This window comes from Syngnathus leptorhynchus, chromosome 9, assembly GCF_054491065.1.
Source record: "Syngnathus leptorhynchus isolate UIUO chromosome 9, UIUO_Slep, whole genome shotgun sequence".
Taxonomy (NCBI): Eukaryota; Metazoa; Chordata; class Actinopteri; order Syngnathiformes; family Syngnathidae; genus Syngnathus; species Syngnathus leptorhynchus.
In genome coordinates this window covers 740,333-755,852 of record NC_141203.1, presented here as the reverse complement: position 1 = coordinate 755,852, position 15,520 = coordinate 740,333, and the positions used below count along the sequence as shown (strand labels likewise).

Sequence of the window (15,520 nt, the reverse complement as noted above, 5' to 3'; positions counted from 1 at the left end):
TTGGCTCGTTGAACTCTTGTTTTGTTAAATAAAGAGCCGTTTATCAAACCCACATCTTTCCTGGTACTTTGGTAACGCTACAATATAGTTATATACTAGATCGCACACACGGCATTGTTGACATAAAGGACGAGGAATTTGATCGATGGATTTAATGATTAGGAGTGACAGAAATGGTTTGATAATGTTTTTATATGATAGTTATTTGAAATATGCTTTATATATTGTTATATCGGTCTGTAGAATAATTAGAAATGCAACTTACAACGAGTCCAACGTCAGTGGCGCGGCGCATACGCGGCATTGTTTACATAAAGGACGATCGATGGATTTAATGATTCGAAGTGACACAGATGGTTTGATAAACGTGTTATTTATGTAATACTTATTTGAATAACTCTGAATGTTACTCAGTTCCGTTCTCAGCTCCTCGTTTGTGTACATGTCACGTGAGCATACCGTATCGTTTAGCCTGTTGTTGCTGATTCATGTCTGTTCTTGGTGTTGGATTTTGACAAATAAATTTGCCCCAAAAGTGCGACTTGTACTCCGGTGCGACTTATATGTTGTTTTTTTTTACTTTATTGTGCATTTTATGGCTGGTGTGACTTATACTCCAGAGCGACTTATAGTCCGAAAAATACGGTAAGTATTTGATCAATAACAAAAGTTTATATTAATACTTTGTTATATACCCTTTGTTGCCAATGACAGAGGTCAAACATTTTCTGTAAGTCTTCACAAGGTTTTCACACACTGTTGCTGGTATTTTGGCCCATTCCTCCATGCAGATCTCTTCTAGAGCAGTGATGTTTAGGGGCTGTCGCTGGGCCACAATGGCCAAAACCAATGCGTTGTCAAAGGACACCAGAAACAAAATTGTAGACCTGCACCAGGCTGGGAAGATTGAATCTGCAATAGGTAAGCATCTTGGTGTGAAGAAATCAACGGTGTGAGGAATTATTAGAAAATGGAAGACATACAAGACCACTGATAATCTCCCTCGATCTGGGACTCCACGCAAGATCTCATCCTGTGGAGTCAAAATGATCACAAGAACGGTAAACAAAAATCCCAGAACCACACTTAGTGAATGACCTGCAGAGAGCTGGGACCAAAGTAACAAAGACTACCATCAGTAACATACAAAGTCGCCATGGACTCAAATCCTGCAGTGCCGCAGTGTCCCCCTACTTAAGCCAGTACATGTCCAGGCCTGTCTGAAATTAGCTAGACAGCGTTTGGATGATCCAGAAGAGGATTGGGAAAATGTCATATGGTCTGATGAAACCAACATAGAACTTTTTGGTAACAACTCAACTCGTGTTTGGAGGAGAAAGAATGCAGAGTTGCATCCAAAAAACACCATACCTACTGTGAAGCTTGGGGGTGGAAACATCATGCTTTGGGCCTGTTTTTCTGCAAGGGGACCAGGACGACTGATCCGTGGAAAGGAAAGAATTAATGAGGCCATGTATTGTGAGATTTTGAGTGAAAACCACCTTCCATCAGCAAGGACATTGAAGATGAAACGTGGCTGGGTCTTTCAGCATGACAATGATCGCAAACACACCGCCCGGGCAACAAAGAAGTGGCTTCGTAAGAAGCATTTCAAGGTCTTGGAGTGGCCTAGCCAGTCTCCAGATCTCAACCCCAAAGAAAATCTTTGAAGGGAGTTGAAAGTCCATGTTGCCCAGCGACAGCCCCAAAACATCACTGCTCTAGAGCAGGGGTCGGGAACCTTTTTGGCAGACGGAGCCATAAATGCCCATTTTTTTAAATTTCCCGTGAGAGCCATACCATTAAAAAAAACAATAGGCTAAATACAATTAAACGCATTTAATTTAATTAAGACCAATGATTTATTGAATGTACTAATGTTTTCTTTTTAATAAAAATGTTATATTGAAGCCTAGAAAAAAAAACTCATTAATATGAGACTTCTGGGGCTGTGTCATTTTGCTGATGGCTTTGTAGTCCGGTTGATATGCGGTGAGGTTGAGCTTCATGCAGGCGTTGAGGCTCTCATCAGTCATAATGGCCCAATCGTGGACGGTTCTTGCTGACAGAGGCATGTCTTTTATCCGTTTGAGTATATTTTCTTTATCTGTGAAGTCGTCAAAAGGTTCATTAGCCACATCAAACATACATGTTGAAATACTCACCATCAGTGAATGGCTTTCCGTTCCTCACAATTGCTAAAGCTCCAGCAAAACTAGCTGAATGAAAGTCACCTTGTCTGGTCCATACACGGAGTTGCTGTTGACTACCTTGGACCTTCCTCTGGAGCTCTACACACGCTTTCTGTCTGCTGTCCCCAGCTGGGTATTTGGTTGCAAATGTAGCATGCCGTGTCTCAAAGTGGCGCTTGATATTGGAGTGTTTCATTGATGTAATTTTGTCATTGCATGAGGCACATAGCAGAGCCTCCTCTCTCTCAACCCCTGGTGTAGGGGTACACTTGCCTGTCTTGTGTGCTAACACAAAAAATACTGTCTGCTGCTCGACAGCCTAATTAATTACAGTGGAGCCTCGGTTTTCGAACACAAACCGTTCCAGAAGGCTGTTTGAGAACTGAACAGTTCGAATTCCTAATCATGTTTTCCCATTACAAATGGAAAAAAAAAAATCCGTTCCAAGGAAAAGAAAAACGCCTTTTTTAAGCATTTTTTCATTTGCGCATTTCTGTCCGATCGCGCAACTGCGGCGCACCGCCGAACGTGCAACCGTAGCGCATCACCGACCGCGCAACCGTAGCGCATCACCGACCGCTCAACTGCACCGCGCTGGTCGCATGATTGTGACAGAGCCTTCATTCACTTTCTTCTTCTTCCGCTTATCCGGGGTCGGGTCGTGGGGGCAGCAGCTTTAAGAGGGACTCCCAGACCTCCCTCTCCCCAGCCACTTCCTCCAGCTCATCCCGGGGGATCCCAAGGTGTTCCCAGGCCAGCCGAGAGACGTAGTCTCTCCAGCGCGTCCTGGGTCGTCCCCGGGGTCTCCTACCGGTGGGACATGCCCGGAACACCTCCCCGGGGAGGCGTTCAGGAGGCATCCTGATGAGATGCCCTAGCCACCTTATCTGGCTCCTCTCAACGTGGAGGAGCAGCGGCTCTACTCCGAGTCTCTCCCGGATGACCGAGCTTCTCACCCTATCTGTAAGGGAGAGCCCGGACATCCTGCGGAGGAAACTCATTTCAGCCGCTTGTATCCTGGACCTCGTTCTTTCGGTCACGACCCATAGCTCGTGACCATAGGTGAGAGTAGGAGCGTAGATCGACCGGTAAATCGAGAGCTTTGCCATTTGGCTCAGCTCTCTCTTCACCACGACGGACCGGTACAGAGTCCGCATTACTGCCGACGCTGCACCGATCCGCCTGTCGATCTCACGCTCCATCCTGCCCTCACTCGTGAACAAGACCCCAAGATACTTGAACTCCTCCACTTGGGGCAGGATCTCATCCCCGATCCGGAGAGGGCATTCCACCCTTTTCCGACCAAGGACCATGGACTCGGATTTGGAGGTGCTGACCCTCATCCCGACCGCTTCACACTCGGCTGCGAACCGCTCCAGTGAGAGCTGGAGATCACGGACTGAAGAAGCCAACAGCACCATGTCATCTGCAAAAAGCAGTGACGCGATGCTGAGGTCCCCAAACCGGACCCCCTCAACGCCTCGGCTGCGCCTAGAAATTCTGTCCATAAAAATTATGAACAGAATCGGTGACAAAGGGCAGCCTTGGCGGAGTCCAACCCTCACTGGGAACAAATCCGACTTACTGCCTGAAATGCGGACCAAACTGTGGCATCGGTGATACAGGGACCGAACCCCCCTTATCAGTTGGCTCGGCACCCCGTACTCCCGAAGCACCCTCCAGAGAACCTCCCGAGGGACACGGTCGAACGCCTTCTCCAAGTCCACAAAGCACATGTGGACTGGTTGGGCAAACTCCCATGCACCCTCGAGGATCCTGCCGAGGGTGTAGAGCTGGTCCACTGTTCCACGGCCAGGACGAAAGCCACACTGCTCCTCCTGAATCCGAGGTTCGACCTCCCGACGGATCCTCCTCTCCAGCACCCCTGAATAGACCTTACCAGGGAGGCTGAGGAGTGTGATTCCCCTGTAATTGGAACACACCCTTCTTAAAGAGGGGAACCACCACCCCAGTCTGCCAATCCAGAGGCACCGTCCCCGATGTCCACGCAATGCTGTAGAGGCATGTCAGCCAAGACAGCCCCACAACATCCAGAGCCTTTAAGAACTCCGGGCGGATCTCATCCACCCCCGGGGCCTTGCCACCAAGGAGTTTTTTAACTACCTCAGTGACTTCGACCTCCGAGATTGGAGAGTCTGCCTCAGAGTCCCCAGGCCCTACTTTCACAAAGGAAGGCGTGTTGGTGGAATTGAGGAGGTCTTCGAAGTATTCCCCCCACCGACTCACGACATCCCGAGTCGAGGTCAGCAGCACACCATCTCCACTGTAAACAGTGTTGACCGTGCACTGCTTCCCCCTCCTGAGACGCCGGATGGTGGACCAGAATTTTCTCGAAGCCGTCCGGAAGTCATTCTCCATGGCCTCGCCAAACTCCCACGCCCGAGTTTTTGCCTCAGCAACCGCCGAAGCCGCGTTCCGCTTGGCCATCCGGTACCTGTCAGCTGCCTCCGGAGTCCCGCAGGCCAAAAAGGCTCTATAGGACTCCTTCTTCAGCTTGACGGCATCCCTTATCGCCGGTGTCGACCAGCGGGTTCGGGGATTGCCGCCACGACAGGCACCAACAACCTTACGGCCACAGCTCCGGTCGGCTGCCTCAACAATGGAGGCGCGGAACAAGGTCCACTCGGACTCAATGTCCCCCGCCTTCCCCGGGACGTGGAAAAAGCTCTGCCGGAGGTGGGAGTTGAAGCTCTTCCTGACAGGGGATTCTGCCAGACGTTCCCAGCAGACCCTCACAGAGCGTTTGGGTCTGCCCGGTCGGACCGGCATCTTCCCCCACCATCGGAGCCAACCCACCACCAGGTGGTGATCAGTTGACAGCTCCGCCCCTCTCTTTACCCGAGTGTCCAAAACATGCGGCCGCAAATCCGATGACACAACTACAAGGTCGATCAACGAACTGCGGCCTAGGGTGTCCTGGTGCCAAGTGCACACATGGACACCCTTATGCTTGAACGTAATGTTCATTATAGAAAATCTGTGTCAAGCACAGAAGTCCAATAATAGAACACCGCTCGGGTTCAGATCGGGGGGGCCGTTCCTCCCAATCACGCCCTTCCAGGTCTCACTGTCATTGCCCACGTGAGCATTGAAGTCACCCAGTAGAACGATGGAGTCCCCAGAAGGAGCGCTCTCCAGCACTTCCTCCAGGGACTCTAAGAAGGGTGGGTACTCTGAGCTGCCGTTCGGTGCATAGACACAAACAACAGTCAGGACCCGTCCCCCCACCCGAAGGCGGAGGGAGGCTACCCTCTCGCTCACCGGGGTGAACCCCAATGTGCAGGCGCCCAGCCGGGGGGCAATAAGTATGCCAACACCTGCTCGACGCCTCTCACCGTGGGCAACTCCAGAGTGGAAGAGAGTCCAGCCCCTCTCGAGAGGGCTTGTACCAGACCCCAAACCATGTGTGGAGGCAAGTCCGACTATGTCTAGTCGGAACCTTTCTGCCTCACACACCAGCTCGGGCTCCTTTCCAGCCAGAGAGGTGACATTCCATGTCCCTAGAGCCAGCCTCTGCAGCCGGGGATCGGACCGCCAAGGTCCCCGCCTTTGGCCGCCGCCCAGCTCACTATGCACCCGACCCCTTTGGCCCCTCCTATAGGTGGTGAGCCCATTGGAAGGGGGACCCACGTCTTATTTTCGGGCTATGCCCGACCGGACCCCATGAGCGAAGGCCCGGCCACCAGGCGCTCGCCTTCGAGCCTCACCTCCAAGCCTGGCTCCAGAGAGGGGCCCCGGTGACCCGCGTCCGGGCGAGGGAAAACGAAATCCATATATATTTTTCATCATAAGGGGTCTTCTGAGCCGTGCTTCGTCTGGCCCCTCACCTAGGACCCTTGCCATGGGTGACCCTACCAGGGGCATGAAGCCCCAGACAACATGGCTCCTAGGATCATAAGGGCACGCAAACCCCTCCACCACGATAAAGTGACGACTCACGGAGGGATGTGACAGAGCCGTCGTTGAAATTTAGAAAATATTTTAAAAGTCCTGATGTACTTTCCAAGATTTAAGTAGACTTCAGTGCGCAGGAAGTTTGATTTTGTCCGATCACGCAACTGCAGCGCACTGCCGAACGCGCAACCGTAGCGCGTCACCCTAGCGCGTCACCAACCGCGCAACTGCACCGCGCTGGTCGTATTATTGTGACAGAGCCGTTGCTGAAATTTAGAAAATATTTTTTAAGTCCTCATGTGAAGTGGACCTCAGTGCGCAGGGAGCTTAATTTTGTCCGATTGCGCAACTGCAGCACACTGCCGAACGCGCAACCGTAGCGTGCCGCAGACCGCGCAACTGCACTGCGCTGGTCGCATTATTGTGACAGAGCGGTCGCTAAAATTTTGAAAATATTTTTAAAGTCCTAATTGACTTTCCAAAATTTAAGTGGACCTCAGTGCAGGGAGCTTAATTTGGTCCGATCGCGCAACCGCAGCGCGCCGGCCGGGCGCTCACTGTCGCATTGCTTGAGGAGCGTCTTTGTGTTTTAAGATGGCTTTACTGCTCCCGCTTGCTTCATTTAGAGGCATGATTAGAGTTGATGCAACCTTCAGAGTAACGAGAATGTAATAACGGAGTCAGTTGGCATGCGGGTCCTCTCGGCTCTTCTCGCGAGGTTCGACAACCAAATTTCGTCCGACATCCGAAGCAAAAATTCTCGATTATTTTTTTTTGTTCGAATACCGAATTGTTCGAGAACCGAGACGTTCAAAAACCAAGGCTCCACTGAAGTTTTTTATTTTTTATTTGTATTTTTTTTATTGTCATTAATTGGCTATTGAACTTGATTTGAAAATGGTGTTGTGTTGATATTGGTGGCAAACAGTTTGTGACGACACAATTAACTGGCCTGAACTACGAGTCAAGAACACCTCCACGCGCTGTCCGGACTTCAAAATAAAAGCAAGCCAAGGCATTGACCTGTATTCTTTGCTGAGGATTATTTTAAAATTTGCCTTTCAGTGTTTCCGTTATGAATAGTCTTCTCGACTGCGCACAATCACGGACGTGTCAAAATAGTAGTGATGTGCATGACAGGTTTGAACCATTAGCATCAGATTGTTCAAACGCATCTTTCAAAAGAACTAACATTTAAGGGGAGGTAGTTTCAGAGGGACCAGCAACAGAAGAGGCTTGATCACCTCTGAGGCTCCACTTATACCTCTGTACTTCCAGTTGTGCTTGATCTGCCGATCTGAGGCACCGGGCCGGTACGTTAGGGTGGAAGATCTCAGAGAGGTAGACTGGGGTGAGGAATAGAAGATAAAATATAGATATATAGACGATAGAAATACCTTAAAATGAACTCTAAAATGTATTAAAGCCAGTGGAGGCAGGCCAGAATTGCAGTTATGTGATCCCACTTGTGAGCTCCAGTTAGGAGGCGAGTGGCTATTCATTCTGGTATTTTGGATGAATTGGAGACACTTGAGATAGTACTGGCTATCTCTTAAATACTGTAAAGTGCATTACAAATCACCGCTGTCGGGAGGAAACCTCAAAATGAGAACTTTAAAGGAACTCACTTTCCATCTTATTTTATGTTTATATAGTTTATTAATGTTTCTAAGTTGTTATTCGTTCCTGCTTGCCACCTAACTAGTCAGAAAACACAGGGGAGACATTTCTCCAAGGACGGCCTCACCTACAAAATCGCGATTGCCACACATCGGAGGAACCCAGCAGCCCAACAACACAGTGGTCGCACTACAGTCCTCATTTTATTTATAGCAATCTTCTCTTGTTCAACTTGACTCCTAAGTTTATACACATCGCACATAGTCTTTCTCCCGCTCCCGCCTTCTTCCTCAAGCCCGCAACTCCTCACACATGTGCACTTTGCATATGCCACATTACAGCCGTCAGTCACACACAAGTTGTCAAAATATCCGCAAAAGAGTATTTCTTTATCTTAAAGAAGAGAAAAAAAACACTACTTTCAGACGAAATGTAATATGAATGTTTAGAATTAATAATGATAAAACCTCTGCGCTGCTTTCTCTTGCTGTAAAAAAATAAAAAAATAAATAAAATAGAGAACAGCTAGAATGCCTAGTACATTGGCATTCTGATACACTGTAGCCTAGCAGGAGCGACAGTGACAGCTGATACAGAAGAGTGAACAGTAATTCCACACCTTTCATTGTTGTGAATCATTTGGGAGACACAAGTAAAATCTTGTGTGATAGAGAGCGGTCGTCATAAAAAAAACTACATCAATCCTGCGCATCACAGGTTCAAATCTCGTTCTCTAACTTCCCCCCTGCCCCCATTATTATTCATGTTATTTTTACTATGTTAACATCCTGCAGCCGTTTCTTTGGATACTGTGGAGCTTTTGCCAGCAATAATTGCGCATAGACAATTTCGTCAACTTCCATCTTTGCAAGGACAAGGGGAAATGACGTATGCCGTAAAGCATTTCAGCACATTTGTAGTTTTTCATGTGGCAAGATGCCACCTTCCTCAAAAGTTTTTTTGTGCTAGTTAAAGTGACACAGATGACGTCAGGCCATCCAACCAATTTTTTATATTGGTGCATCATCACAACAATGTACAGCGTGGGACTCAATTAAATGGTAAAGTGTAGCATTGACATTCTGCCAGTTTATTGGTAACTGCTGTCTTTGAAGCTGATGACCTTTAAAGGTATTAAGAGCTCTTAAGTACATGGTTTATTTTGTGATGGCACAGAAAAAGTTGCCGCGACGGCTATTATTCAACACAGTTTAATTCATACACAAATGACTGCTCAAATCTCAGTCATTTTATTTCATCTCTGCAATATGTGTAATATTGTAAGCAGTGAAATGTGATGATTGATTGTAAAGGGAAGGAAATGATAACTATTGAAATAAGGTAGCATTTGACCCATCCAGTCAGACCACACATGTCTTTCAGTTGTATTTATTCTTAAAGGGCAGCACAGATGTCTGAATTTTGTACTGCTCAAATCTTGAAATATCTGTGACATTTCTCTTCTATAGGATTGCATTGGCTCTTTGATTGCCATGGAAATGATCATCGGCCAGTTTCGGTCTCTCAAGACAAAGTTTGGTATTGCTGAGGCTGAGAATGAAGACCAAAGAGAGAAACTAAGACTGTAAGTTATATCCAGGAGGACACATAAGTGCCAATCTTGATTCAAATTTATCCGCCACAACGTCTTAAGATGGTCCAGCCCAATCTGAAGTCAGTTGGTAGAACCCTCTAAACAGGGGTGGAGAATTCCGGTCCTCAAGGCCCAGTGTCCTGCATGTTAAATATGTCTACCTTCTGCAACACACCTGATTCAAATGATCAGGATGGTTATCCAGCTTCTGCAGACCTTGCTAATTATCTGACTATTTGAATCAGGTGTGTTGTAACAGGGTGAAATTGAAAACATGCAAGACACTGGCCCTCGAGGACCGGAATTACCCACCCCTACTCTAAGACAAGTGTGCGAAATATGATCTCCTTTAATGTGCAAAAGTGGTCCAGAAATGGGCATTCCCAAAAAAAAAAAAAAAAAAAAAATCATAGCTCATTTCTTGTACATCTTAGCATAGGGCAGGGGTGGCCAACCAGTCAGAGACTAAGAGCCACATTCTTTACTGTGTTACCGCAAAGAGCCACATCATACACATGGGCACACATAAACATCATTCCTTTGTCTTACACACACACCTCAGCCAGATTTATTGTGTGACATTATGTCACACCAACATGATGACAGAAATTGTACAGTACTAAGACCAAAGGCCAGTAATTTTCAACAATGAACATTGTGGGCACTGTCTCTCTCACGTATGCGTGGTTTGTCCGTCACACAGACAGCACTTAATGTTGATTCCAAAATGTCTACTCACAAACACAGCAGACTAATTTTTTTTCTGCAGGAATATAATCGGATTCACACACACACACACACACACACACACACACACACACACACACACACACACACACACACACACACACACACAAACTCTCAGTTCAACAGAGTCCACAAACAAAAACTACACACACACACACACACACACACACACACACACAAACTCTCAGTTCAACAAAGTCCACAAACAAAAACTACACACACACACACACACACACACACACAAACTCTCAGTTCAACAAAGTCCACAAATCTCACACACACACACACACACACACACACACACACACACACAAACTCTCAGTTCAACAAAGTCCACAAATCTCTCACACACACACACACACACACACACACACACACACACACACACACACACACAAACTCTCAGTTCAACAAAGTCCACAAACAAAAACTATTATTTACAATAGCGTTTTTTCACTCACTACGCATGTTGCTGAGTGCGACTTCTGGCATTCCTTGCCTTGAACAATCCTCTTCAAATCTGGCTTGTATTTCGTTGTTGCCACTCGAAGCAATTCTTTCACATGGGTGTCAGTCAGAACAGATCGATGCTTTGATTTCAGGTGCTTCTGCGTAGAAAAGACAGACTCGCAGATGTATGTTGACCCAAACATTGACAATATCTTCAGCACAGCCCGTTTGACATTGGGGTATATTTCCATTGGCACACTTTTCCCGAATTCAATGTTCCCTTCCCTTAAAGCAGGTTTCAGTTGGTCCTCCTCACAAAGATCGATCATCTCCAACTCAGCCGCAGCCTCATCTGTGACTTCAAACAGTCCGTCTCTGCATTAAATGGGTCGACGAGGAACGTCATCTGTGGCCTTTTCAGTTGTAGATCATGGAACCGGATGACAAAGCTTCCGTGCAGGTTTTCAACCAGTGTTGCATATCTGGCTCTTTGTTTATTCAGGGCGGTGCTGGTGACTTACCCGCTGGCTTTTAGAAGAGTGGCAAAATGGGTTCAATCTCCCTTTTGAATATGCTCCTTGAACAGCTTGTGTGTTGACAAACGCAAACACACTTTGCACCAGATCAGGGGGCATTTTTAAATTACCCTGAGAGTCAGGTTCAGTCTGTCCAAGTGACACAGCAAGTCGATCTATAATCCACTTGACGTCTGAGAGCTCGGGATAGTCCTTGTCCTTTTCTTACATGAACAGTTTCACGGCATCCAAGAGGAGCCGTCTTCGTCTTCCTCCTGTGCACTGAAACCATCGAAGTCTTCCTCCTCAGTGTACGATTAGAATAGCGTTAGATATCCTTCGCCACACTTTCTCAGTCTCTATTATGTCGCCGCTTTTATGCATTTCTTCTAGCATTTTCCATGAGGATTTGTTCATGCTAATTTTATTCATGCACGAAGCGCTAAATTACATTAAGCTAGCAAGCTACACGTATAGCTCTAGAGTAGACGTGACTGGGAAATAAAGAAAGAAAAGGGTGACCCAACACGATGTCAAAATGGGCCTAATCGACTGCCTTTAACTTAAAAACGGTATAATATGCATTTCTTTTGTCCACAATAATGACGGTTTGTGTATAAAAACTTCCTTCTAAAAAAACCCCACCATGCACCATAACCAAATTTACACGCTTTACACATTAGCTTAGTGATCGGTGCTCTGCGCTTCTAAGTTAGTGATGTTGAACCACAAATTCAAAGCCTGTGTGGGGTGGAAGACTCACTGTTAGAGAGCTTTGAATTACTTTGCCTATTATAGTAATTGTTTTTACTTAGTTACTTGACACCTTGGATTTTTAGGAAGCATTGGGGGCTTTTGTTGAATGTGTCTACATTTAAATTTCATGACTTGACCACTCCCCCCCCCCCCCCCCCCCCCTCCCAGATTTCTTAACTCTTTGTTAGAAGAGCCCGAAGTTGTGGTGATTGGAGCTGGTCAGGGAAAGGTTGGTGGCATCATCCACAGGCTGTTTCATATTGCGAAAGAGGTAAGCATCACTCCTTTGTTGTTGTGTGTGCGTGCGTGCGTATGGGTGTGATATATTTTCCTTTTTTTTTTTTTTTTTTTTTTTAACTTTAATACTTGCGATGCTAATAGTAACTACCAGAAAAATGCAGTTGACCTATTTAATGGATTCCAGAAAGATTTAGACATGGCCATGGAGCCTTTTCTGCGAGATTGTGGAAGAAATTCTCACCCCCATTTCTTATAGTCTTGGCTGCCCACCTACAAGGGGGCAACTCTGCCGAGCCTGTGTGATAGTGTGACCGTGCAGTCTTAACTGAGATCAACTCCTACGTGCAGTGTCATAGAGAAGGGAAAGCAAGAGAAAGGTCACAGCGATGTAACAGCATAGCTCAAGCAACTGATTCGTGTGTGCCAAGGAGGCCTATTCAAACAGGCGTGTGCGTGAGTGAGTGTTTTAGAGTGTGCAAGAGAATGTGTGTGCATAAGAGATTTTGAAGATTTTGATAGCAAACACAATGGACCATTAGAACACTGGAGGGATGGTTGCTGAAAATTGGCCTTTATACACCGATGCAGATAGTGGGTTAAAAACAGACGTTCGTAGCTCAAATAGTATGTATAGAGTGTATTCCTGATTAGTTTAATGTTATCCTTATTGAAAGATAGCAATTTTATTTTAAAAATAAGTACATTTCTAAGTGACCTCAAACTTTTGAACGGTGTATGCTGTACATACCTCATTACTATTCCAAAAATATACTTTCTGAATAAAAGTAAAACATTTAGTAGTTTTATACAATTTTTTCATCTGTACTCATTCATTCGTTTTCCGAACCTTGTATCTCAGTATGGTTGCGGAAGTGTTGGAGCCCGTCTTAGAGCGAGAGGCTTGTTACACAGCGAACTGGTCGCTTGCCAATCGCAGGGTATAAACAAACATTCAAACGCACATTCACGCCTGCTAAGAATTTAGAGGCTTCAATCACCTAACATGCATGTATTTGGAATGTAGAAGGAAAAGAAATCCCTCGAGAAAACCCAAGCAGGCACGAGGAGAGCATACAAACTCCAAAAGCCTGCCTCATCACAAAGTCCTTACAATTCCACTTCTCAGACTTGAAAGAGTCAGCTGTCCTATTTATTTGGCTCATTAGGAGAATTTCCTATTTTTTATTTCCATTTTACCAAAACCAAATAAAAAAACACATTCATTATTTGCTCATTTGGATGTTATAGTTATTTATTGTACTCAGTCAACTTATGTTTGCCCATAGACTGTCATTCTGGATAAAGAATCTGAACAGAGAAAGGAAGAAGAAAGGAAGGTGACTGAAGGAGACAGCAAAATTCGTGATTTCCCTTCGCCAACTGGCCGGGAAATTTTGTTGCGTACATGCATCCCTCGACCAGCACCGTATTCCAAGGCTCTTCCTCAACGGCTTTTCTGTGTATTGACGAGAGAGGAATTTAGACTTGTGGGGGCCTTCTCCTCTGACACATCTTTCTTTTAATTCTTCAAACTACAGCATGACAATGCCAATTTTATGCACAGTTATTACCAATGTACCCGGTATTGCATATCAATACCTGTTGCTAAAAAATGATGTTTTCAGTTGCACATAAAGAAAAGGAGCTGTTTGCAATGAAAATAATGGGTACCTGCAACATGCATAATTTTATTCATGAATTAACCATTTTTAAAAGACTGTCTAGATTCATATCAATATTGAATGGGTTGGTTATATAATTCTGCTCATTCACAACTAAGAATTACATCATGAATCGCTTTGTAGAAATAAAGTCTGTGTTGTAACCACAATTACAATTAACCTGTGTTAATTGTTGGCAAATGTTTCAGCGTTTTTTTTTCCTCGCTTTTTTGCACTTTTTGATTTATTAAAAGGGGAGTTTTCAATTTGATTGTAGCCTGCCCTTATTCCTCCCTTTTCTTGTCTAGTCTCTGTAAAAGCTATGACCTCACTAACATGAGCATTCATATGGTCACTTTCAAAGTTAAAATAATTCTGGATCTGTGGTTGAAATGCTGTTCATCATTTATTAGCACGTTTGTCAATTAGAAATATCGCTATTGTTCAATCTTATAAATATAATAATACAATAGTATATGGTTAATGTCCAAAACCCCAATCTTATCAAATGCTTTAATTAAACATGTTTTTCTTCAGCTGTATGTTACCATCAGTTTGTTGTTAGAAATGCAATTTAATGTATGACATAAATTAGAAATTGTCCAAATATACTGAATCAGTGTCAAAATATTGAAAACAACATTGTTGATTTTCTATATCCAATTGTAAATATAAATAAAGTGCTTTTTAGATATTTGTCACCAAAAATATTTGCCCCACGTGTCAATATGCAAAAAGTATCACCTACATTTATTGGGCTACTGTACATTTGACTCCATGAGGTAAACCGTAAATTCAAAAACACTTTTCTGAAGAACACAGCATGGTTAATGTTCATGCAGAAGTGTATGGTGGTGCTCCCTAAGTAAAAACAACCTGATCTTTTGAGCCGATTGTCTGGCATGTAGAGCAGGGGTGGGCAATTGATTTTGCAAAATGCCATGGGAGAAACTGGAATCCTTGCTGATGGCCAAGCCAACATGTTAACCTCAACGTTATTTTTGTTACATTTCGAAAAAAAAAACAGTGTCTTAGTTCAATAAATTGTTACATTTGTAACTAGTGTGTAGTTTTAATGAAGTACAATTTTCAAACTGAATAAGTGGTTATTATAATTCCATCTCAACATTTTTGCTTTACATTTTCATCTTTACAGATTACATTATCTTAGCTTCTCAGCAACATAAAGCCTAACCCTGCTCCGGCAGTGCAAGACCCGCCTTTTACCTATGCCCCAGCGGCACCCGCCAACTGACCCTGCGCCAGCAGCGCTTGTCTTGCGGCCAACCCTGCTTCGGTGGTCGGTGGTCCCCTAACCTTGCTTTATTGGTGCAAGCCCTCCAGCCACCCTCCGATCCTGCTCCGGCGTACCTATTGTGTTGCCCCTGGGATGGTTACTGTATTGGCACCACCTGTCTGAACCTCTTGTCTGGCCTTCTGGACGGCAACCTGACCTTTTTAGCCAAGAACCTTTCATCTGGCCTCCCCCATCAGACTTAGATTTTTGTTTGCTGTCTTTTTGTCTTTATTAATTTTTTTTTTTTAGTCCTGTCAAGCTGCTATTTGTGTGCTATCAGTCATGTCAGTCTGGTTTCCTCGTGATTCTTGTTGTTTGACTTGTATTTATTTTGTGTTTTTGATGCACCCTTGTGACTTGTGTTTTTGATACACTCTAGGGGTGGGCAAACCTTTTGACTTGCGGGCCGAACCAGGAGCAGATGGATGTAGTGTTTATGTGAAGTAATATAAATGACATGTGAAGGTCATTGCATAAAAGGGTTTTACTTTTAGTAGGTAGTAAGGCATGGATATTCAAAAAAAGCTTTTTGA

At 45.0% G+C, this 15,520-nt stretch overlaps 1 protein-coding gene across 3 annotated transcripts in view; it reads left to right on the top strand.

Moving 5' to 3' along the window:
* Nucleotides 1–14,398, top strand: part of rab3gap1 (RAB3 GTPase activating protein subunit 1) — a 151,092-nt gene extending 136,694 nt beyond the window's left edge. For all 3 annotated transcript variants that reach the window (XM_085919988.1, XM_085919989.1, XM_085919987.1), the window contains 3 exons: nt 9,197–9,312; nt 11,958–12,060; nt 13,316–14,398. In XM_085919988.1, the coding sequence (XP_085776114.1) occupies nt 9,197–9,312; nt 11,958–12,060; nt 13,316–13,552 (456 nt within the window). In that variant the 3' untranslated portion in view covers nt 13,553–14,398. The remainder of the gene's footprint in view (nt 1–9,196; nt 9,313–11,957; nt 12,061–13,315) is intronic.
* The last annotated feature ends 1,122 nt before the right edge of the window (nt 14,399–15,520 follow it).